Source organism: Poecile atricapillus, chromosome 2, assembly GCF_030490865.1.
Source record: "Poecile atricapillus isolate bPoeAtr1 chromosome 2, bPoeAtr1.hap1, whole genome shotgun sequence".
Taxonomy (NCBI): domain Eukaryota; kingdom Metazoa; phylum Chordata; class Aves; order Passeriformes; family Paridae; genus Poecile; species Poecile atricapillus.
In genome coordinates, this window is record NC_081250.1 from 142,833,228 (window position 1) to 142,856,544 (window position 23,317).

General features: G+C 38.6%; 1 protein-coding gene across 1 annotated transcript in view; it reads left to right on the forward strand.

The window, feature by feature from the left end:
• NSMCE2 (NSE2 (MMS21) homolog, SMC5-SMC6 complex SUMO ligase) overlaps nucleotides 1–23,317 on the forward strand; it is a 127,971-nt gene that overhangs the window by 100,852 nt on the left and 3,802 nt on the right. The window contains exon 5 of the mRNA XM_058831466.1: nucleotides 23,007–23,092. Coding sequence (XP_058687449.1) covers nucleotides 23,007–23,092 — 86 coding nt within the window. The remainder of the gene's footprint in view (nucleotides 1–23,006; nucleotides 23,093–23,317) is intronic.

A 23,317-nucleotide genomic window follows, 5' to 3' on the forward strand; every position in this document is an offset into this window, starting at 1 on the left:
AGTATTTTGTTAGTTTTACTGGTGTTAGAAAATGATTCATTGAAATGTCACAGAAATAGCCTTATAAAACTTAAGAAATATGTCTCATTGTTATGCCTTACTCCTCCCTTCTTTTCCACCTACCAACCTTCTGCTAGCCCACTACCCCACTTCATATGTATTGTCGAGCCAGAACAAGACAAAACTTGTGCAAGACTTGAAAGAAGAAAATTTTAAAACTTTAACTTGAGAAACAGAACTGGTATTGCTTTTAATTTGATGGTTGTTGTTGTGTTGCTTTGTTGGGTTTTGTAGGGTTTCTATTGATTTTGATCTCAAATATATTAAGATTAGAATTGGTTGAGAGAAAAAGAATCCAGCTTTTTATTCTGACTCAGAATGAAAACTAGCAAACTTGACTTATTTTTATGCAGGAGTGGGGCGTGAGGGTGGTATGTGTGTGTTAAAAGAAATGCCAGAAATGTTTGAATAATTGTATTCCATTCCAGGCAATAAAGCAGAATGGTGCAGGTGGCTCTTCCTCACCTCCTGAGAAGATACCTGCAAACCTTCTGGAGGGGTGGGGTCAAGAACTGTCAAAGAAATTTCTTTTCAATTTATTACTATAGACAATTTAATTCACATGGAACCATCCAGAAAAGATTGAAAAGATAAATTTGTATTGAGCCTGCATGTTATCAGCTGATATGGAATATTTGGGCATAAGATGTTCCCTGCACCTAAGACTAAGAAATACCAACAAAGCAACAGTTTATGGTTGTTTTCTGACCAGCCATTAGTGAGAGATTTTCACAGTGCTGAGGTTCTGGAATTTCATTTCAGACTTAGGTGAAGCATATTGTATTTGTAGAAAATCTTCTATTGCAGCCTTGGGTATTTCTTCCTGCTACCCTTTCCAGATTTTCCTGATGTTCTCCTGCCCATCCTGTGCTTGTGCCTGTCACTGCCATCTCTTCTGAAACCCAAATATTTTGCTACAGTATTCTATTCTGCATATCTGCTACAGTATTTTTCATCTTACCATCCTAATTCTTGCCCAATTCATCTGCCATATACCACTTGACTTTTTACCTAAATCTGTTTCCTTTCCCTTTTCTTCTCCTATGCCTGGGTCCCTGTTTTCACTCACTCACAGTCTCTGCAGACTCAGTTCTAGGCTACAAGTTCCAACATTTTTTGTCTCTCCACATAAAGTGTTTTGTCTCTCTCCTTCATTGTGTTGGTGGGCTTTTTCTGTACCTTTTATAACTCCACTTTGAGTTGCAAAAACCAGAACTGCACATAGGACCTTGACTGGAGGACACCAGTGATTGATGTCCAGGCAGGATGATGCCAGTGCCATGTTCCTAAGGCCATTGCCAGAGGTGCACATCAGCTTCTTGGCTTCCTGTGCATTGAGCTGCCTCAGGACTGGTAGTGGCAGCTCCAGGATCTCTTTCCTTAATTGTAACTAAGAGGTCTGAGTTCAGCACTGTGCAGGCATGGTTTAGATTATTTTTCCCTGATTAATCACTTTACATTTGTCTGCATTGAAGCTCTTCTGCCACCTTTTTGACCACTTACTTTTGTAAAGTCTTAATGTAGTTCCTCATTATCAGGACAGCACTTGACTACCTGAATTTAATGCAGTATTCACACTTGGAGATGTCAGCACCTTCTCATTTCTCTGCGTCATTACTGAAAATATTGACTAAAATTGGTTCCCACAAAGATCCCCAGAAGGGATCATGGACCCTACTGCTGACTCTTTTCCAGTTTTCAGTACATAAAAGCATCTTTCCCTAATCCTGCAGAAATAATTTTTTTTAACAAACTTTGAAGATTGTCCTACACCTCAGCTCCTGCTTGTGTGGAAATCCTTGGAAATATTAACTTCCTAAGTAATAATAATTTAGTAAGATATGAGTAATTGTTTTTTTATTATTTTTGCTAAGCATTTAACGTGTCTGGCTTTGAGTGGAGATGATAAGTGCCAAGCCCATAACATGATGGTGTCCCTTTCATTGCCAAATATCTGATATTGGTTATTTTTTAAATCATCATTTACAACACAGTTTTGCTAACTGTAATTCTTTGTGTGTGTCTTGGCATAATTTAATCTCAGAATAGATTTGTATCACATATACTAGTTTTGGTATCAAAACGTGTACCAGTCAGGCAGCTGGGTCAGAAAATTCCTGTCTGACACCCTACAATTTCACAGTATTGTATCTTCTGCAAATTACTCTATTACTGGCCATGATTTCTTCTGGTAAGTTCACACTATGAATCTGCTGGGAAGTGATATAAAGGATTAACAGTATGAAATTTTGGAAATGTAATTTGTGAAGAAAGGGAGCTAATTCACATTGTTAGTGTGAAGTTTGATTAATTCAGATGACACATCATTCTTGAAAATTATTCTGGTCTAAGGGAGGTCCAGGAATCCTTACAAAGTCATATGTTACTTCTATAGTTTTAGAAGGGCAGAGAGTTTAGAGGGGCAGAGAATATTAGAGTGTCTTTGTATTTGCTGGAACTGTAGAAAAGTGGCCTTTTACCATTGAGCAGGACAAATGAATTAACTTTTCTTGTCCTGCTCCTAAAATTCTTCATGTATCTACCAGGTAAAATATTTAGTGATTCTTCCCCCCTCCCATTTTCTCACTCTGCCCACCACAGAACTTAATTTTCTGGTATGATTTATGGTGGTAACTAACCAAAGGATCTAATCACAGCTGTATGGAGACTGAGACTTGTTTGAATCAGGTCTCCACAAATGGCTGGGAGGTTGTTCCATGGCCTTACTGAGCCTTGCCAGGAGCCATTGGCAGGATGCAGAGGGCAAATACTCTGAGAGAGAATCATTAAGAGCAAACAATGCTAATTTATGTTGTGAATAAAAATATTTAAAAGCTAGGAAGAACTTCAAACATTTTTAACCGTGCTTTTAGAAATATGGCAGAAATACTTCCTTTGTAGTTTTCATTTGGATTTCAGGAATGATCTTGAGCCATCTGAGATCAGTATTTTGTGTTAATACACTCTCACATGCCAAAAATACTTAGGTAACTGTAACTGTTTTCTTTTAAAGATTTTGTTGTCATTAACACAAGTCTGCAGAAGGAGGCTGTGTAAATAATTGCATTCATATGTAGAATTTGTTGGAACCTTTTGTGTGAAGACAGGAAAATAATGTATGGCTAGATACTTTTGGGCTTGTAGATAACTAATGTTCTAATCTGAGGGCCAGCTTTACCATAAGGTTTCGTTCAATGCATGAGGTAACCAGCAGCACCATTTCTTAGAAGAGATGCCGATTCACTCTTATGGGACTTACTGGCATAAACTGATCCAGTGTTTGGACACGGGAGTAGCTGTCCTGATTTCTTAGAAACACAGAGGCACAAGTGAATGAAATTCTGCATAATGAACACCCTGTGAATAAGGATGTTTTTGTTCGGGTGCCTAAAAGTCAGTTTGCAAATGGTATGTTAGACAAATTTCAAACTGTTGCTCTGTTTTTCTATAGGTTTTCTATTTATACAATTTACTTTATCTCTGACTCTCGTGAGTTTACTTTCAAGAGTTGCTTGTTGAATAGAGGTGTAAAACAAGTATTCCCTCATTGAACTCACAGTTCTACAAAGCAAAACAAATGATTCTGTGACTTTCTTAGAAGTAAGGGCATTGTAAAGGCACCCCTGATTTATTGTCATCACCAGGTTCCAGAATAGCCCTTCAGGTTCAGGCAGACAGTGTGATTTCTCAAATTCATGTTTGGTGTTGAATTCTAGAGAGGTTAAATATTTTTCTTTCTTATTCCTCATTTTGTAGGACATTGTGCAAATCTGAGTGGTACATTCTGGCCTAAAAATTGTATTTCAGCCCTTTCTATGTCCTTCTCACTGTTGAGATATGTCAAAGGGGGAGAATTACAGAATGATAGAAGGATAGAATGGTTTGGGTGCGAAGGGACCTTAAAGACCACCTAGTTTTAACTCCACCACCATGGGGAGGGACACCTTCTACTAGACCAAGTGCTCAAAGCCGTATCCAGCTTGGCTGTGAACACTTGAAAAGGCGCATCCACAACTTCTCTGGGAAACTTGTTTCAGTGACTTCTCACCCTCATGGTTAAGTGTTTCTTCATAACATCTGATCTGAACCTATCTTCCTGCATTTTAAAGCCTTTACTCCTTGTCCTGTCACTCCATGCCCTTGTAAAAATTCTCTCTCCAGCCCTTTTGTAGCCCCTTTAGTACTGGAAGGTGCTATAAAGTCACCCTTGACCCTTCTCCTCTCCAGGCTGAACAACCTTAAGTCTCTCAGCTTTTCTTCATGAGAGAGTTGTTCCAGCCTTCTGAGCATCTTTGTGACCTCCTCTGGACAACAGTTCCATGTCCTTCTTATCTTATGGCACAGCACTCCCACTGGGCTGTCACGAGGGCAGAGCAGAGGGACAGAATCACCTCCCTCAGCCTGATGCCCATGGGGTTTTTGCTGCAGCCCAGAGCATGTTTGGCTTTCTGGGCTGCAAGAGCACATTGCACGATCATGTTGAGCTTTACGTCAACCAACACCCCCAAGTTTTTCCCAACCAGGCTGTTCTTAACCCGCTTTCCACCCAGCCTGTATATGTTGAAATATATGACCAGGTGAAAAGAGGGATGTTAGAAAAGCAAAGACACATGTATAAACTGCAAATACTAGTTGAAGCTGTGACTGGTTTAAGTCACTCACTGATAAAAGTCTAGTGACAGAATAAAATATGTGTATTGTCTCTATGACACAAAAATGTTAAATCAGCAGAATTCTGTAAATATAGTCTGTGAAAAGTGTTATGGTTTTGTTTTTTGTTTTGTTCAGGCTGCCTTTAAAGAAACTATCATTGCTTGCATACAAATGAAATAGCCTAAAATGAGATGGTGATTCAAATTTTACTTAAATGACAAAATTAATATTTTGAATGTACAAAACATAGATAAACTGAAAACAAACAAAAAAATCTCTTTTAATAAGTATGTTTCAGCATTTATAGCTGCAGAAGGGACAAAGGGATGCTTGAATGTAGTGGTCAACACAGTATAGTTCAGCTGTATATTTTCCACAGTTAGTTTCTAAGTGTAGCTTCTGTAGCTCTTCTCTTATTTTTTGCCTTTGTTATAATTTTTTTTTCAGTGAAATGAGCACACAAGTCTACATTTCAAATGAGATTGCCATAGAATATACAAATCTGTGCTAAAAGATTAGTGGTTGTGATCTGCAGCCAGGTATTGGCTCTGGTACTGCTTTCAAGGTACTGAGGAACTGCATCTTACATTAGACATCATGTGACTAGAAATAACCCAGGAAGCAAAGGGAAAAGCTTAAAACTTTATTCCTCCGAGCTGAATGCTCCACTCTTGGAGCTGCAGAGTCATTCTCAAGATTTTTGGCTCTTGTTTTCAATCTGTTGCTTCAGCTGCACAGTGGTCCAGCTTCAGCAGATGTCAGAGTGTCTCTTTATTTTAGTAAGGCTGCTAACTATCCAAGAGTAGCTGAACTTTTTTCCTACTTCTTAGTTACTAAAGAAAGGGAAATATTGCTGCTATTGCATTCTTCCTTTAATATTTTTAAAGAAACAATATTGTGTCCTGATGTTTTGAAAGAAAGATGTTTTGGACTCTAGAAAAGCCTTAGAACGCTAAACCTCTGATGGTAGGAGAAACCTACATTTTTCCACAAACTTTGGTTTGCAGAAAAAAAGCACCAAACTCCTGAATATGAGAGATCTGAAGCACTGTCATCAATATATGCTCTGTGAATCTTTAGCAGTTACAAGGTCAGTGGCAGATGTAGATCCCTTTGCTTAGCTGACTTTCCTGGGGCACTGTGTAAGACTCTTCAGCACCTGTCTTGGTGCTCTCTCTGCCAACACAATGGCTGGGCACCCTTGCTGGAATCACCCACAGAAGAATCATTTTCAGTTTCATATAGCAGGTACTAAAGCAAGGCACTAATAGAAACTTGTATAAAATACCAAAACAGACAAAGACAGACCATAATCTGGGTTAGTTTGTGTGTCCTTGTAGTACTGATTCTGAGGCAGAGCTAACTTTGGCCACAGGATTTAGTTATCTCAGTCCTTACTTCTGATTGCTGTACAATTTCAATTAGCAAGTTGGACTATTATAATAATATAATAGGTTCTCATATAAGAACCTTCCTGACCATCCTATACTAAAATTTCTTTATCAGCTCTCCCAGCCCTCATTTGCATGCTGAGGAAGGGAATCACATTGTAATTTATGTCTTAAAAGAGAAAACCTCAGAAAACTACCTAATCCTTGCAAACTGGACTGTGTGGCTGACTGGTGTGCTACTACAACAATTAGTAATTACAGGCATGCTCGAAGCAAGGCTTTCATAAAACTGAATGAAAAGTATGATTAATTTCCCAGGAAGACTGACCCACCCATTCAGCCATTGACACGTCTGTTGTCTTCTTTTGCTTCTTCTTTTTCTTAAGTTTCAAAGGGAAATAAAATGTCTGAAATAGAAGACCTGCCTGAACATATTCCTCTTCTGTATTTAAATCAATTTGTGAAATAATGTTTTGATTATGAGGTTTCCTAATTTCTCAAGTGTTAATGACTCTCTGCATTTGTCTACTTGTGTACTAATGACAAGTAGTGCTCAGTGGATTAAATCTTCTGTTAGCCTCTGATAAGAAAGTTTCAATTATTTCCAGTCAAATTGGAATATAAGTTTCTAATATTGTTAAGTAGTCTATTTAAAAAAAAAAAAAATCACAACATTAAAAAGCTGTGTATTATCTCAAGACAATTATTTTTGGAAAGAAGTTTGTGATATTGTACTGCTAACTTAAGACTTCAGTTAGAGACTTGATTTAAGAATAGTATAATCCTTAACCCACTTTAAACGTTCAAACATCCAATAACTAGATCTTTATGATGTTCCATATGAGAAAAGATGCCTGTGGTTACCTATGCCAGACATTTTTGCAGGATTAAAGTGAGAGTGCAGTAGGGTGGTGCTGATGCTACTGGTTTATACCAGTTTTTTTACCCTTTTTTCAGGGTTTTAGATCAGTGTGAGCAGGGTTGTCATTATATTCTTTCAAATGAAATTTCCCCTGCATCTTCAAAAGCATTGTATTATTTGATATTTTTAATTGTATTTGATTCTTCATGCATATATATGCTTTGTCTAAGTGTTACTTAAATTCTAAATTTTGTATGATCAACAGACTGAAAATTTTTTTCTCAAGATTTTGGCCATGACAGCACTGTATGTAAAGAGGGATTTGCATCCTTCAGGGAGTTTAGGAACAACAAGATGTCTGTGAAACACAATTATCAAAACCGCTGGTACTGCCCTTGTGGAGCTCACTTCATAGTCACGATTCTGTTAATACAGAGTCAAATTCCCGAGTTCAAAACTGAACTAAACCAAAAAGAACCCTCTCCATTTGTGATTCTGTTGGAGGAGGAGAAAGTATTTCATAAGGCACTTGGAACTTCATGCTTGTCAAAAGTGAAAAGAGGTAAAAGTAATGTACATTCTTAGATCTATTGCTGGGTCAGTATGCAGACAGCAGAATGCATAACTTATATGGCAGCATATAACAGTGTATATGATCAACACCAATATCTCAAATGCAGCCTCAGTGTACCAAATCCAGCCAATCAAAACAACCAATTAGTCAAAGATGTATTCCTGTTTTCAGAGTGAACTTTACTCTTGTGGAGATGTGATTAATGTGCTTTGGAGACCTGTAATGAGGGAGAGCTTAATTATTCAGATTTATCAGCTTGCAACAGTTTTGGATGATCCCACATAAGCCTGTTCAGTTGGCATTCCAGAATGTGTAAGCTGCGTGTTTAGCAGTGGTCATGGTTTATTTAAGCATGCAATTTAACCTTAAACACCAAGATTTTTAGTAATATTTTCCATTAATTGAAGAGATCCCCTTTTCAAGACAACTAAGCTTATTTGAGAAGTTTCACTTTATATATACTGCATGAGTTATTATTAACTCCTTGTATAGTGCCATAACAGCACTGCCTGTTTACTATATAAAGATGTGTTCCCTCCCCCTGAATGCTTGTGATCCAAGATAAGTGAGAGGAGACAATGAGAAAGCCATCATAGAAGAGGAGGGTGTGGAGTAAAACAAGAGACAGATAAGATGGAAAAAAAAGAACCTGACAGATAGGCAGGAGCAGGCTCTGGGAGCACTTTGTCTGTGAGGACCTTCCGACTGCTGCTGCACTCAGCTGTGCTGGTGCTCCATGGAATCACCCACTTCCCCTCTGCTGGGGCACCACTGCCTACCTCGGTTCTCAGCTTCACTTACATACTCCTAAGTGTCCCTTTGCTTTTCGTCATGCCACCCCTTCATGAGCCACTCTCCAGCAGAAAGGGAGCTCTGTAAAATGAATTTCCTTCCCTCAAACTCCCCTTCCAATGACTTCTGTTGTAGAAACGCTAGTAATTCCTGAACCAGCATTAAACTAACCCTAATAATATCTTTATACTGATTAAAAGAAACTGAAAATGCTCTGTAAGTAAAAGCTGCATGCCTAGCTAATCTGTAGAAACAAACATGCTGCTTGTACACAGTCACTCTCACTCCACCATCTGTTTGCTTCCCATAACTATGGCTTTGACTTTAGTGAAATGTTTCTTGGTTTTTCTAGATAAAGTTGTTTTTAAACTTGCACAACTTTGCAACTGGACACATATACTTGTAGCAGTGAATACCATGAAGAAGAGAAGTAAAAGGTGCATTTGACAGAGAACTAAGATTCTGTTCTGAACCTAAGTGAAACATATCCCAAAGGAGACAGCAGATTTTAAAATAGCACTAAAGAGGTACAAGAAGACTGAAAGTCTTCTTCAGAAAGAAGAAAGACATTTTTCTTCTTTTAACAGAAATCTGGGAATAATGAACCCAGCAGCTCTTTTATGAAATCTCCAGCCATCAGCATGAGCCATAGTTTCCATTTCTATCCACCATGTAGCTTTCTGCCTGAGGAAAACTGAGCAAAATTTATTGGCTTTTATCAGTGAGATTCCCAGTGAATGCAGAGTCACCTGTGATCACAGAGAGCATACCAAGGTCAGAGAGTTAAGGAAATGTCCTTCTCCTTTTGAAGAGCTCTTCTGACAGATCAACCTCTATAGTCTTTTGCAGAAAAATAGGCTGAAGCTTTTGATGGAAAAAATAAGAACAGAAATGCTAACCTGTTATTCTGTATTTTACAAAATAATTCCACATCTAGGATTTAGCTAAATGCATTAGACTAAAAGGAGGTATTACAAACTTGGCTTGTTTGTACCTTTGCAATAATTTTATATATTTCATTGTTCTTGAGATCGCTGCAGTAGTTCTCCAGTCTTGTCAGGGAAGATACTTAGATTATGGATGATGCCAAAGCCAGGCAAAAATGGAAAATCTAGATGTTCCAAAAAGAACTTGTAGACTGCTGCATCTTAGGTGTTCCACAGGAATGGCAGGAGAGGTACTGAAGCAACCACATATACATGCAAAGTAAATAGTTTGCTCTGCCACTGCATTAGCAAGGAAACCACTTCAAACAACTCTCTCTACCTAGGGAAAAATGTAGTAATAATAAGCAATAGCATAAGTCTCCACTCCTTGCCCCAGAGGTTGTCTACTAATCCTTAGGAGCCTTTGCACTCTTCAGGCTTCCTTTTTCTATCCTCATTTGTCACTGGAAAAATATTTGTATGGGTCACAGGCATACTGCAATTCAAAAAAAAAATTATTAGAGGAAAAATGTTGGCCAATGAATTCCTTTATATATGTAAAGTAAACAAATTATATATGTTCTCTGATGAAAACAGAAATTTGATATAGAAGCTAGAAATCCCTCCTGCTTGTGAATTGCTAGAAGCCCATTGTGCTGATGCTTCTGAAAGTGAACTGAATGCATTTGTGAGGGTTTTCTTTGCTTTCATTTCAAAAGCATTCTCTGGTTTGAGATCTCCCCATAGCTAATTAAAACAAGAGCACAGGGCGACATTAGTTATGCACCAGAGTGGGAGTCAGAAGATGTGAGTTCAGTTCCCAGCCCTGCCACTGACTTCCTGGGTGACCTTGGGTAAGCCTCTTGATGTTGATTTTCAAAAGGCCTCTGGGGCCAAATTTTCATATTGAAGTTTGGTTTTCAAAGGAGCTCAGTATCTAGTGATTTCCATGATGTTGATTATGGCCAGAATTTCAAGCAAGCTCAGCAAGAAATATGCTGAGCTCATTTGAAAATCAGGCTCTTAATCTTTTTCTGCCTCAGTTTCCCATCTCTGACAGTGCTGGTGAAATACTTTACTTGTCTGTCCTGATTGTTTAGACTGTAGCTCTGCACTGCCAGAATTGGCTTTTCATGAATGTGTATAGTGTCTTGTACAATCTTGTTTAATCTCTATTATGGTTTTTAGTCATTACTGTAATGATTGTTACACCGGTGTTGTTTTAGCAAAGAAAGAAACTAATCAGAAGAAAGCCTAATTATTGTGCTGTTTCTTGGATTTGGGTGAAGATCTATACTGATTTCTTTAGTTTACTTGGGAGGATGTAATGTGGAAAACACCAAAAGCTGTACTTAAGATCAGGGTATGTAGGTTAGCTGACTTCTCTTGTCCCGCAGGGACAGTTAATCTATCAAAGCAGCCGGTTAAGTCGGTTTGGTGTGATTTGATTTGTCAAGAAACTTATTGACTGTCTCCTACTACCTTGTTATCCTTTAGCTGCTTACATTCCAATTGTTCAATAATTTGCTGAAGAAAATTTTCAGGCACTGAGTGGTGTGAATTTCCATACACCTTCCTGTCTCCCTGGTTAATAATGTGATTCTGTTTGCAGTTCCTACTGCACCAGCTCTGTTTGCACTTTTCCCACGCTGCTTTCATGCTCTTGCAACATCTCAGAGCAACATAACATTCTCTCTTGGCAAAGGCATAGTGTGCTTCTTTACTTCTTAAGTGCTGTTTGCTTCCTGGGACCCACTACAACCCATTCCTGAAATTCCAGATCAGCATTGTCAGTGATAATCGAGCTCCTGGTTTCAAGCTCTGTGCTGTACAAGCCAGAGGCCAAATGTAGTAACCCAGGAATGTGTGATTGCAAAGACTGTCACTTCCCAAGGAACTCTGCTTACTGCTAAATGACTGCCCCTTCCACATACCTGTGGGTGTCACTAATACGGTGACTCTTCCCTGCTAGGTTTGTCATATATGGGTGGCTAGCACCTCAAGCAGCTGAAAGTTTGGAAGTGATCATTTCCTATGTTTACAAAACCAGCATGCACTTGCTGCTGTTTTCCAGATTCCGCTGTAGTCCCTGGCTAGAAATAGTTATTATTCAAGTATGTGCCCTGTGAAGAGTCTTTTTGATACTTCATGTTTTCCTTTATGTGAAATGGGATGCTGTACCTTGATTAGCTCTGCAATGAAAAATTTAGCAGGACACCTCTAGGAAGTATATAATCTTCGCTGTTTTTCAGTTAAAGCTGAGTGTGTTTTGTCATGGGGTGAGCTAAACTGTATCATTTGTCTGTGACTAAAATTTTCTACTGCTCCATTTTTCAAAGGAGAGACTCCCTTTTTGGTCTTTACTAAAAGTGTTTTTCATTTTAATGTTCTAAATTGTGTTACATGTTCTAGTATTGGCATGTGTGCCATGCCAAGGTGGTATTTTATTTCAAAGAGCTATTATCTGCCAGGGCTGGTATCTGTAAATAAAAACTTGGAATCAGGGAAGCACTATAGATGGTTTGGGTTTAAGAGACCTTTAGAAATCAACTAGTTCCACCCTCTCTCCTATGGACATATTCCACAAAATCAGGCTGCTCAAAGACCCATCCAACACTTTCAGGCATGGGGCGTCCACAGCTTCTCTGTTTCAGTGTCGCATCACACTCATAGTAAAGAATTTCTTCCTCACACCCAATCTAATCTCTCCTCCTGCAGTTTAAAAGCTCTGCTCCTTGTCCTGTTGCTGGAGGCTCTGGTAAAAGGTCTCTCTACAACTTTTTTACAATCCCCCTTTATATATTGATTTAGTCCTTAAAAGTTTTCCATTCCTTCCAGTAACTGAACTCAGCACCCCCATATTTATACTAGCTGTATCTGAATGTGTAGGAAAGGCAGAATCTTAAATTATCTTTATAAATCAGAGAGTCCCAGTAACACTGAGCCAAACTAAATTCTGGGTTGTAAGGCTGTGCTTGATTTCTGATGTGAAAGAAAAAGTGACAAAAAGGTGATTCCTTAGGGTAGCTCTTTTATATTCACTTTTGGTTTTCTTCTGTAATTAGTGCGGTTTGATTATTTCATTTATATTAAACTGTTTGAGATAGAAACCCTTGATCTTCCTCAGCATCATGTAGGGATTGTATGTGTTTCTACAAGGGCTGATGTGCTAGCCAAAGAGTGCAAGGGAAGTTAATAGTCCTTAAGAGGTTAACTATAATGTTATTCCATTCTGGTAATAACTATAAGACTAAAATAATGAGTATAACATTAACTCCTTTGCTAGAAAGATGAAGATTGTGCTGGATGCCCTGTGATTTAGCTATGTGCTTGTTTTACCTGTTACAAAGCACCAGTGACACTGCAACTGCTGTCCTATCAATTCAATGTTAGCTTCCCTTGTTCTGCTTGTCCTGCTCTGCCATTCTTGGTTCTGCTGCTGTGTGCATCTGTGCTGAGGCTGTTCAAGCCCTTTCTCTGTCCCAGTTCACTCCCCTATTAAAGCTGATCTGGAGAAGAAAGTGTAGGCATAGAGAGACCTTGAGGGTTTAAAAGACTTTGCCTAGTGTTGGACCTAGTTAAGCCCCTCGCAGTCATCCCAGCATGTTTGCCATAAAGCACAGTCATTTCTAGATTGTCTAGAATCTAGAAATGCAGAATGTCAAGGCAAAGTCAGAAGTGCATGTTTTGTGATATAAATTTCACATTTCACATTATCATTTGTGATATAAATGACAGTGACAGAATGGTAAGAGTTTTCTGATGCGTGTAGCATTAAAGAAGATGCACTCTGCCAGTTACACTCCTGGCAAATGAGAATCTGCAGAAAGGGATTTAAAATAAGTATCAATCAGACTTGAAATTAACTACTAATTACCATCAGAAGGTACTAGGCCTCTGCAGTTATAATCCATGAGTATTTATAGCTCAGGGCTCCAGCACTGGATTTTTTTCTACTGACTGCCACTCAAGAAGCCTAATCTTATATCACGGGACAGGTTGAGAAAAATCATCTCAAACCTATGACACCATTATGTTTGCCTGCACAAGCCAATGATGACATTGTTTTGGAGGATGCTCTATATACTGAGATTAGGAACACTTTTTGTTTATTTTAGGGAACATTTTACTGAGGATTATTACAGTGAAGATTTGCTTAGGGCGCACAACATAGCTCATGCAGAATGTCTTCGTACACATACAGGCAATATATCACCCTGCTTTAATCTAAATGAAAACCATGCAGTTTTATGATTGAACAATGGCCAATCTGTAAGTCCCTCTTAAAACACCCCTAAGCAAAAAACTCAGTTTTATTTTTTATTTTGTTTTGATAAGAATTATTTTTTCTTTTTTTTTAAAGTAGTTTAGCAAAGACATATTATTTTATAAGTATGACTTAAAAGAAAATTACCATGTGTTCTCCAGTGCAAGTGTTGGTATTCTTAGAATAAACAACCAGATATTGTGCAATTACTAGAAGATACTGGGTTTTTTCTGTGTTGTATTTTTGCTTTTAGTGCGGAACTGATGCATTCACTAAGAAATGTATTTGGAAATTGTTCAGAGCCTTAGTTACTCAGGGGTGAGACCGTGTGGTCTAATGGGAAGGACAATGGTCTAACACACAGGGTGCTGGTGGTTCTGGATGTATTCCTGCCCTGTGCCTCAGTTTTCCACTGATGAAATGGTCATAATAGTATAATTGACCTCTTTCTATAGTGCTTTATGTTCAAGAGAAGAAGGGTGTTAGTACTTCTACGCATCTACAAAAACATTTGTTGCTTAAGAAAAATTCCTCTTCTAAGCAGGTTGTCAAGGCTGTGGGCTGGTAACCAAGGCAGGAGCAGAGCAGGAGGTGCAGCCCCAAGGAAGTACCCATTCTATCTCAGAGGCATTCCAGTGCAAAGCTTCAGAATTCAGAACAATTGGAGCGGTAAAGTTTATACTCAAAATACAGAAAAAAAAATATTTCTATTAAAAAACTTGGGAGTTGAACACAACTTCTCTTTTTATACATCCTAATAATAAAGCTCAAAAGGTTATGTGGATATATATAGTGCTTCACTGCACATTGAATTATATTCACTTGATGCTACATTTTAAAATTAAGTAAATTCATTCTGAAAGTAGATAAGAATTTTAGAAAGCATTGTGATGTATTGAAATGCATCACTAAAAAGAGAATTGCAAATGCTGTCCTCATTAAGACTAATTTTAAAATAAAATATAGCACCTAAATATTTCTTTCAAGTGCTTCAACATTTAGGGGATGAAAAAAAGTGTATTTTGTTCTCGCCATTTTGTTTTCACATTTTATTATTTGTATTCACGTCTTTATTCAAGAGCAATATTTTACATCAGTCTTCTGGTACAGAGAAGCATATCTGTTCTCCCCTCCTTCCTTTGGGTGAAAGGAGTAGTGGAGGTGGTTTTCTGTACTATAAATCTGCCCATTCTCAAAGGTGACAAATGGCTCTTTCCTGTGCTTTCTCTGCAGTTTCAGAGCTGCTGAGTCTCTGTCATTCTTGCCAAAGAAATCAGTTAATGCCAAAATCAACAGGTTAATGTTCAGGTATTAGAGCTTCATCTCTCTCATACTATAGCTTATAAATATTCCTGCCTGTGTCCCCAATACATGACAAACTCCATGTGTCTTTATTCACAACTCTCCTGGCACCAAAGCACATTATTCTAAGGTGTTTTCAGAGAGCTGTTCAGAATAGGAAAACAGTGAAGTCTTTGTCAAAAAGTCTTGCGAGGAGAATGTGAAGAGACAGATTGAAATGGCAATCTGAGTAATAATTTTCTAGGGGTATGATCATTTGGTGTAGCAGCCTGTTGAATGGACTGATAGGGACCACTGCTACGTGGTCTGCTTGCCCCATCACTGCTCATTTTGTTTTCTGTCTGTTACCCTGGAACAGTTCTGTTCAGGAGGATATTCTGGAAGAAGCTTGTTCCACCTGAAAATCTGTCACCAGTTCACTTTTTCAGAAGTGAATGTCTACAAGAATGTACAATTGACATACTATAATAGGCAAAGTGACTCCCAGCCACAGGGCTTACAAGATACATGATGTAACCTTTTGTTGACAGATGTCATAGACATGATTTCTGCTTGTAGGGAATACATGCAATGGATTGTTCTTAGAAAATATGAGTTGAATTTACTGAATAGACCATCCAGGGGCTGATAGAGACTTTTGCAAAAATGGATGGGGCTTCCGTCTGCTGTCAGTACCAACAGCTGTCCTCTCACTGCTCCAGCCCAGGATTAACCATGCCTTCCTCAAGTCCAGTGTGGAAGTGGATTAGGCTAAACAGCCAAAAGGCACTCCTAGTGCAGAATAGGAGTGTCCACACACTGAGTTAGTGCCAAGTAGTTAATGCATTCTGTATTCACACCCTCGCTTATTTTGCAACTTCCCTGTGTAGGCAAGCCCTACACGTTCATGTCATTTGATGGTTAGCATTGCATCAGTGACATTCCAGATTCTGACCACAGTGTTAGTAATGGAAAGTGGTTCATCTTCTAATGAAATGGTAGGCTTTTTTTTTCCTGGTTGCATCTTTTGCAACTTTTTCTTTCATGTGCCTGGAGTGAATTTCTTCATTTTTTAAATGTGACTGATATTCTTCTCATCTCTGATATATTAAATGATGCTCTCTAAGCATAGCAATTGCCTTTACACATTATAATTCATGAGGCAATGATTGCTCAGCCTTTTTTCTTCTGAAGAGCAGGAGAACTCCAAGTAATAAAAATGTTCTTTACATATATTTGGAATTTAGTAGCTTGTGTCTGATATATTTTTTCCTCATAAGATATTTCAGTTTTCATGTTTCACTCATACTGTGGCATCCTTAACACTTGTGCTCCATTGTCACATGCCTGGCACACATTCATGTAAACCTAGAGTTTCCTGGTCATTTAAGCAGTCTCTTTATCAGTTTGGTTTATTTTCAGCAAGTCTCTGGTACTTAACCTGCTTCTTAAGTTTACATGTCATTGTGGATGATGGTAGTTAAGATGGAAAAATATGACCACCTTAGGTTTTCCAGAAATAGTAGCTCCTCTGAGCTTATTGATGAGCCTTCCTGACATATTTTTAGGTAATCTTCATCTCCCCCAGCAGCTTCTTCAGATCGAGTCCAGGTAGCAGCAGTGAGGAAACTGCAGTTTAAAATGTCATCAAAGGACTTTGAAGTGTTTCTCATGTTCCTTTGCAATAACAGAAGGATCAAGAAAGCTGCCTCTGTGTTTGCCTACCAAATTGCTTGAGTTATGTGGTTTATAATCAAAGATATCCTTTCTGCTCTACTGCACAGTAGTTCCCACTGCACAACTGTCTGAATTTACCCAAATCTAAAGTTGGAAAAGTTGGTCTCTTCTCACTTTGATCAGTGTGTGAGTTGGTTTTGAAGGGATTTCTGGAGTTCTTGTTGTTTTTTGGTTTTTTTCCAAAAAATTTGTAGCCACATTTTATTATGAATCTATTAAACAGCAGATTGTATCTAGCTGCAAGTGTTTTCCAGTCTCCTCCACTTACATTATTTCTGCAAGAGTTGTCCAATAACATTTCCATCATATCACAGTTTCTCTTGCTTTAAAGGCCATTCTGGAAAACTGGCATAAAGCAGCTCTACCCAGTAGTGAAAGGGTAAAATGGGAAGAGTATTTCCATTTAAAATAGTGTATTTTTAAATAACTGTAGCTTAGTGGGACAAAATACTGTAAAATATACAAGTGCTGTGAATTTGATGGCATTAAAGGAGTTTTTAGAGGATTGCTGTTTAGTGCAAGACATGATCCTGTCCTTCCCCACCATTACGTAAAGGAACTAAAAATTCCTTAACACAATCATCTAACCTGTATTTCACACTTCAGGAAAATAAGAATTGTTTATATTTACAGGATTGTAATTTTATTTTGGATTGACCAAATGTATCTCTGTGTGCTTTTTTGCACAAGTATCTGTCAAACAGGGTACATACAAAGCCCTTGGCAATAAATTACCAGCGAGTTTCTTGGCCTGGGCAGGAGCAAGTAAATTTGCAATTGCAATCTGGAGCAACATGTTAGAGGCCACCTTCCTTAGATCAACTTTGTATTGCAACACCAGCAAGTAATCAAATTGTAATGTACTCCAATGCAAAGCCTAGTTTGGCTTGGTTGGCAAATTAAACTATCGCATGCCTCTGGCAAAAAGCACAAAGCCTTTGAACTGTTTGACTGCAGCTGTAGCTTGCACACCTTATTTTCCCTCTTAAAAATCAAATTAAACTATAACCTGCAGCCTCTGCAGTAATTTTCAAGGAAAATTAAGCTGTTGCTAGCCTTTCTAGCAGAGATAACTGTCTCTAATCAAGCTGAAAGGTCCAGGCCAAAATTCCCCTCTCCAAGTTTAGACAAATGCATTGAAGGAAAACTCCAGGGCTTATTAAGTATGAAGATTTTACCTCTGACTCAGGAACTGGCCACAAATTGCTAGAGACTAGGAGAGTTTGCCAGGAAGGTATTACTCTCTGCTTCCCCTCTTCTTTTGCTCCTACAGCATTTACTGCATATCCATCCCTCAGGAAGGACACTGGACAGTTGTTCTGGTCTGCTCTCTGGACTGAAGGCTAACCCAAATTCAGAGCAGTGATGGGCATGCTGACCCACTTTTAAACATTACCTGATGTTCTCAGCAGTGTCAGGTCTTTCCTTTAGACTTGGCCCTGGCCCTTCCTCACCCCAGATGCCTTCTGACTCGTAGAGCACAAGTCTCAGATGTGACAATGTCCTTCACCTCCCCCACCTTTCATTATTTTCTGTGCCCGGCTGGCAGGAACACTTGGCATCTGACTTGTCCTCATAACATTGATGTTTTTCTTGGAGCTCTCAGAGATAGGATTTTTCCCAGCCTGGATGAGTTGCTGTTATTTTTATGGAGTCAGCAGTACAATAGACCCTCTTGGGAGCCAAGACCTTGTCTGTCTGGTGGCTCAGGCTTACAAAGACTCAATCCCACATGCTTAACATTGCCCTTTGATTCTCAGGATTAGTTTCTGACTGTGGCAGGTGAGAAGGCAGAACAGTCCAGCACAAAAGGAAAGAAATCAATTGAGTTTACATTGCAACATGTACTCACTGAGAACCAGGTTAGAGAAACAGAAACTGGGGAGAGGGCATTGCTGACCCTGGGAGCGGTAAGCAGACAGCAGTCTCCTGGTTGTAGAAATAATGACAGTGGAGAGGATTTTTCCTCTCAGGTTGTTTTAACATGTATATTATCAATGCTTATTCACAATCCAGCAGTTAATGTCTCTACACTATGGTTTTTCTATTTTTAAAAGTTGGCTTAAAAGTTCTCAGTCTCTCACAGCAAAGTAAAAACTGAGCTAAGGCATGTTAGTCACAATATTATCAAAGAGATGAAAGTGATAGAGATATAAATTAATACCAGCTTTTAATTAAAATAGAATAAGTAAAAAAACAGCTGGCAGTTGTAATATTCATTATGATGTGTTACCAAAAATAGATACCTTTATAAGAATGCAGTTTTATTACAACAGCTGTAAACATCATTGCTGAGATAGACAGATAGAAAATGTGTTACTAATACTCATAATATGTTTCAGTTGGCTGGAATGGAAAACTAGAAACTGTTAAGGCTCTTAATATGTGATCTTTCAGACTACCAAAATAGATGTATGCACTTCTGTTACTTAAGGCAACATCTGAATTTTGGGAACAATAACTTAGTGTTTTCTGCATCTGGTTTTAATTTGCAAAGAAAACTAAATTTTATTAAAATATAACCTGACTTAGCTGAAATCTGTATGATCCAGTTTTTTAATTTCTTTCTGTAGAACAGTCAGACTTGTTTTTTATTTCTTTCTGTAGAACAGTCAGACTTGAAATTTAGATCCACCAAATTTTTATACATTTCATGTGGTAAAAAATCCCTTTGACCTTAATGAAAACATCTTCCAATATGAGGCTACAGATACAGATCTACAGTTTAGACCATCTTTCTGACCAGCTTAGGATATGTGTGTGTGTTGTGTAATCTGTGCAAAATTTACTGTCACTGAAAAAAGTTATTTTCCTTTCTTCTGTAATGTAGAACATCAAGCAATAACAACAAATCTGTGGGTGGTTTATCTGATTTATGCTAATTTGCTATTGACATGTTTGAGGTATTACTTGCATCATCCAAGTCTTGCATATTTGTTTTTAAAAATATTAGCTGCTTATGAAAAGGAAATATTTTAAATAATGATTCATTTGGGCTGTGATCACCTCTTGAAACCAGGGCCCCACTCTGATAGGCTGTATACAAAATCATTGCAAATGAAGTGCAACCCGAAGTGTTTAAGATAAACTTGCAGCAAGAGGACAGTTTGAATCCAAGAAGATTAATATACCCCACCTACAAGGATTAGGTCTCAACTCATGAAATTTCAGCCATTAAACATGAGGCATCTGAATCACCTCCAAAGCCAGTATGGGAAAAAAGTTACCCCAGCCTGAGATTTAGCTCATATAATTTAGACACCTGAGGCCTTCAGGGGAGGCTCAAGCACCAGTACACAAGCTTGGAACTTGGATGCTTCACTACAGTCTCCTAAATCCTTGTGTCAGTACCTAAGTAAGCATACACAGAAGTGATGAGGGAAGTGGTGACTCTTTAGCAAAGTCAGGAGTTGCTCCACAGGTGAATACTCTTCCAGAAAAAGGCACTTGCATGCATATCTTACAGTGTTGGATTTTAGAAGTAATGTCACAGGCACAAGCCCCACATTTTAAAAATTCACCCACTTTCCTTGGCACCTACATAGTGAACTAAAAAAACAAAACAAAACAAACACTTTTTGTAAGGAATCCCCTGTCCTAGATCTTGCTATCACTGGTGCTTTCTAATGTCACTGACTGATGTGATGCTCAGGTACTCTGGAATTTCATGCCAAGTTGATGGGTTGAAACTAAATACAACACATGAAAATGTGATGTTTTCCACAAGAAAGATCAGAGCTGCAGTATGTCAAAATTTGCAAATACGTGAATTTAAGGACAATATGAATCTCTTGTTCTTTGTTGGCATTCCTTGGAGGAAAAAAATCATTATGATATTGAAGTAAAACAGCCCATGCCAAAGCTGCCACCTGCCAGTAACTCCAGTATTTCTTAGTCTTGGTGTCTTAGTGGGATTTCAGCCATTACTTTGTAGTTCAAAATCTTCTTTTAAAAAGAAAACAATTTTTTCTCCGAAAGTTGTACTTTCTTCAAATACTATGTGCTTATGATAGAATAAACTATATATATGAGCAATCTAAGAATAATATATGTGACAGAGTTTTTTTCTGAAAACTGTTAACTAAGACAAGTGCATTTCTGGTGCCCATACCATTGCAGTTTTGGTATTTATAGTTAAATTGTGCCCACTTTTTCCTTCTGATTTGCAAGTGTTTGCCTTTGTTAGGTGGTCAGTATCTGATGAAGGTATGTTAATATTCTTGGAGATTGAAGCCTTGAAATTATGATTGACATTGGACATTTGAGCTCCTTTTCCCCCAGAATCCACACCCTGTTGATTGCATGAGACCTTAATAGCAGACATGGAAATATCCTTGATGATTGCTTGGGTATTCCTGTGGTATTCACAAGAGTAAAATCCTAAGATGATTTGGGTTGGAAAGGACCTTAAAGGTCATCTAGTTCCAACCCCAATACCTGGGGTCAGAGCACCTGGATCAAAAACTTTCCTAAAAGCTTGGAATATTGAAATGGAAAGAAGGGCAAGCTCTGTTAAGGAGGAAGGTCTGGAAATAGGCCTGGCATACCAGGAGGTGCTGTGGTGATGGCTGCTACATCAATGCCAAGAGTCCCCCAGCCAGAGCTGTGCTGGCTCACAGGGCAGCGAGCTCAGCCCAGGCTGGGTGTCAGAGGTTTTGGTTGCTCCACGGGTGATGTCGGCTGGTATCATCCGGAAGGTGATGGTATCACACAGGCATGCAGGATTGACCATAAGTTAGGAAACACTGGTCCTTAATAGATGTGGAAGACTGAATGCCAGGGATGCAAAGATTAGCTGATAGTGTGCAACAGCAGCACAGGGAACAGCACAGGGAGACGCTGTAGAAGGCAAATCATGAAGTAATTCCAAACTCTCTGTGTTCACTTGTGTTTCTCACTCCTCCCTTGGAGTGCAGCTTGTCCAGCTAGGAAGAAAAATGTTCTCTTTGCTTGAGACACCTTGAGGACTGCACCCCAGGGCCCTTCTTTGCCTCTGTAAAGGCATTGCAGAACTACCCCAAAGGAATGGAAAGCTATGGCAGGTGTAAAGTTTGCTGTTATTACCAGATAAGATTCAAAGATAAACAAATGCATTCAACTAAAAGCCTAGATTTACAATAACAGGGGAGAGCTAGAAGATGATATGTATGTATTTTATAAAGGCTGTAGTTATTTCTCTCTCTAAATATATATATGTACATATTTGTCTCTTCCTTAGCTGCACCTAAAGTGTCTCAGCTTTTGACTTTTTTGACTTTGACTAACTAACTTCTGCATGGAACACTGGTTGGTGTGCCCATGGGTGCACAGAGTTGCTTATACCTTGCTTTTTCCTTCTGCTACAGGTGAGGACCTGTAGTTCCTCCAGCTCTAGATGGATTTATTCTTGTTTATCTGCTCTTCATTCCCTGGCATTGGGCCACTGGGTGTTTTCTGGGAATTGTCAGTATTTCGTTCTGCCCTCCTCCTTAAGGGTACTTCAATAACATTTCTATTGTCCATGACACTTTTTAGGTTTTGTTTTTCACTAATTATAGTATTATCAAAATACAGCAGTCTTGTATTTATTCCGTGAACCCCTTCATTCTTACCCCCCTGGAGAGGTGCCTGCCCTTCACAGAACACGGGTGGGAAGGGGTTTCAGAATATACACAACATAGGCTCAAAGTATCTGAGACACAGGAGGCTCAGACTTGCATGATGTGATCCCGGGTTTATTGTGTGTGGTTCGCCCGGGGGCAAGAAAGAGGCCGAGATGCCTCGGGTGCTCTCCCTTAAACTAGGGGGAGGGGGTGGTCAAAAATACAGGGGAGTTACAGCCAATGGGACAGGGGAAGAGAAAGGGAGGTTTAGGTAAGGACTAACATTATACAAAACCAAGGGTGAGTTCTTCCCTTGGGACATACCATAATTTTTAAATGCACTACAACACAGCAGCATCACTTTATAAATGATGCATTATGATAAACGGTACAAATTCCTTTTTAAGTGTGTACAGTATATACAGGCTATGCAGAAAGCCCATTTATGACACTCAAACACAAACTAATACTGAGGGTAGGACTGCCAGATCTGCTTCACCTCCTCCTTTGTTAGGTTCTGAGGACTCACCTGTGTGTTACTGGGTTTTGGTGAACTTGAATCGCAGATCTTCAGGCCAGCCTGCTCTCCTTCCCAGCCTTTCTTTCTTGGCTGTAGATAGCCATACACACACACACATATGCACAAACTTGTTACAATATAAAAATCCACATTTTCTGAAAGACATTATAGTACAGTTTTTTTTTGCAGTGTCTTGTTCATGGAGTGGTGCAGAAACATGCTGTGGTATTTTAGATATCACATGTGAGATAGTGCTTGGCAAATGTTGAATTTTATTAGCTTATTTTAAGTATTGGCAATCTACATTAAATAAGAAACATTTTTTTTTCTTTTTTTCCCATTCTACTTTTTCATAAATCAGATCATGATAAGGACACCATTGAACAAATTGATGAAGATATAGCTGTAACTCGGAGTCAGATGAACTTTATTTGTCCCATTACACAGGTATGTATCACTGCTACAGCAATTGACAGGGAATAGTTATTTCATATTCTTCATTGGTTTGTTTATTACAAATCTGCAGTACTTGTTAAACAACATTATATTTAACAACAATATAGTATAAATTTTAAGCATTATTAGAGAAGAGCAATACTGCTTGGGAGGAAAACCCATGTAAGTAGGAATGTAATTTACCAAGCAGGACCTCATCCTTTAATTTGACTAGAA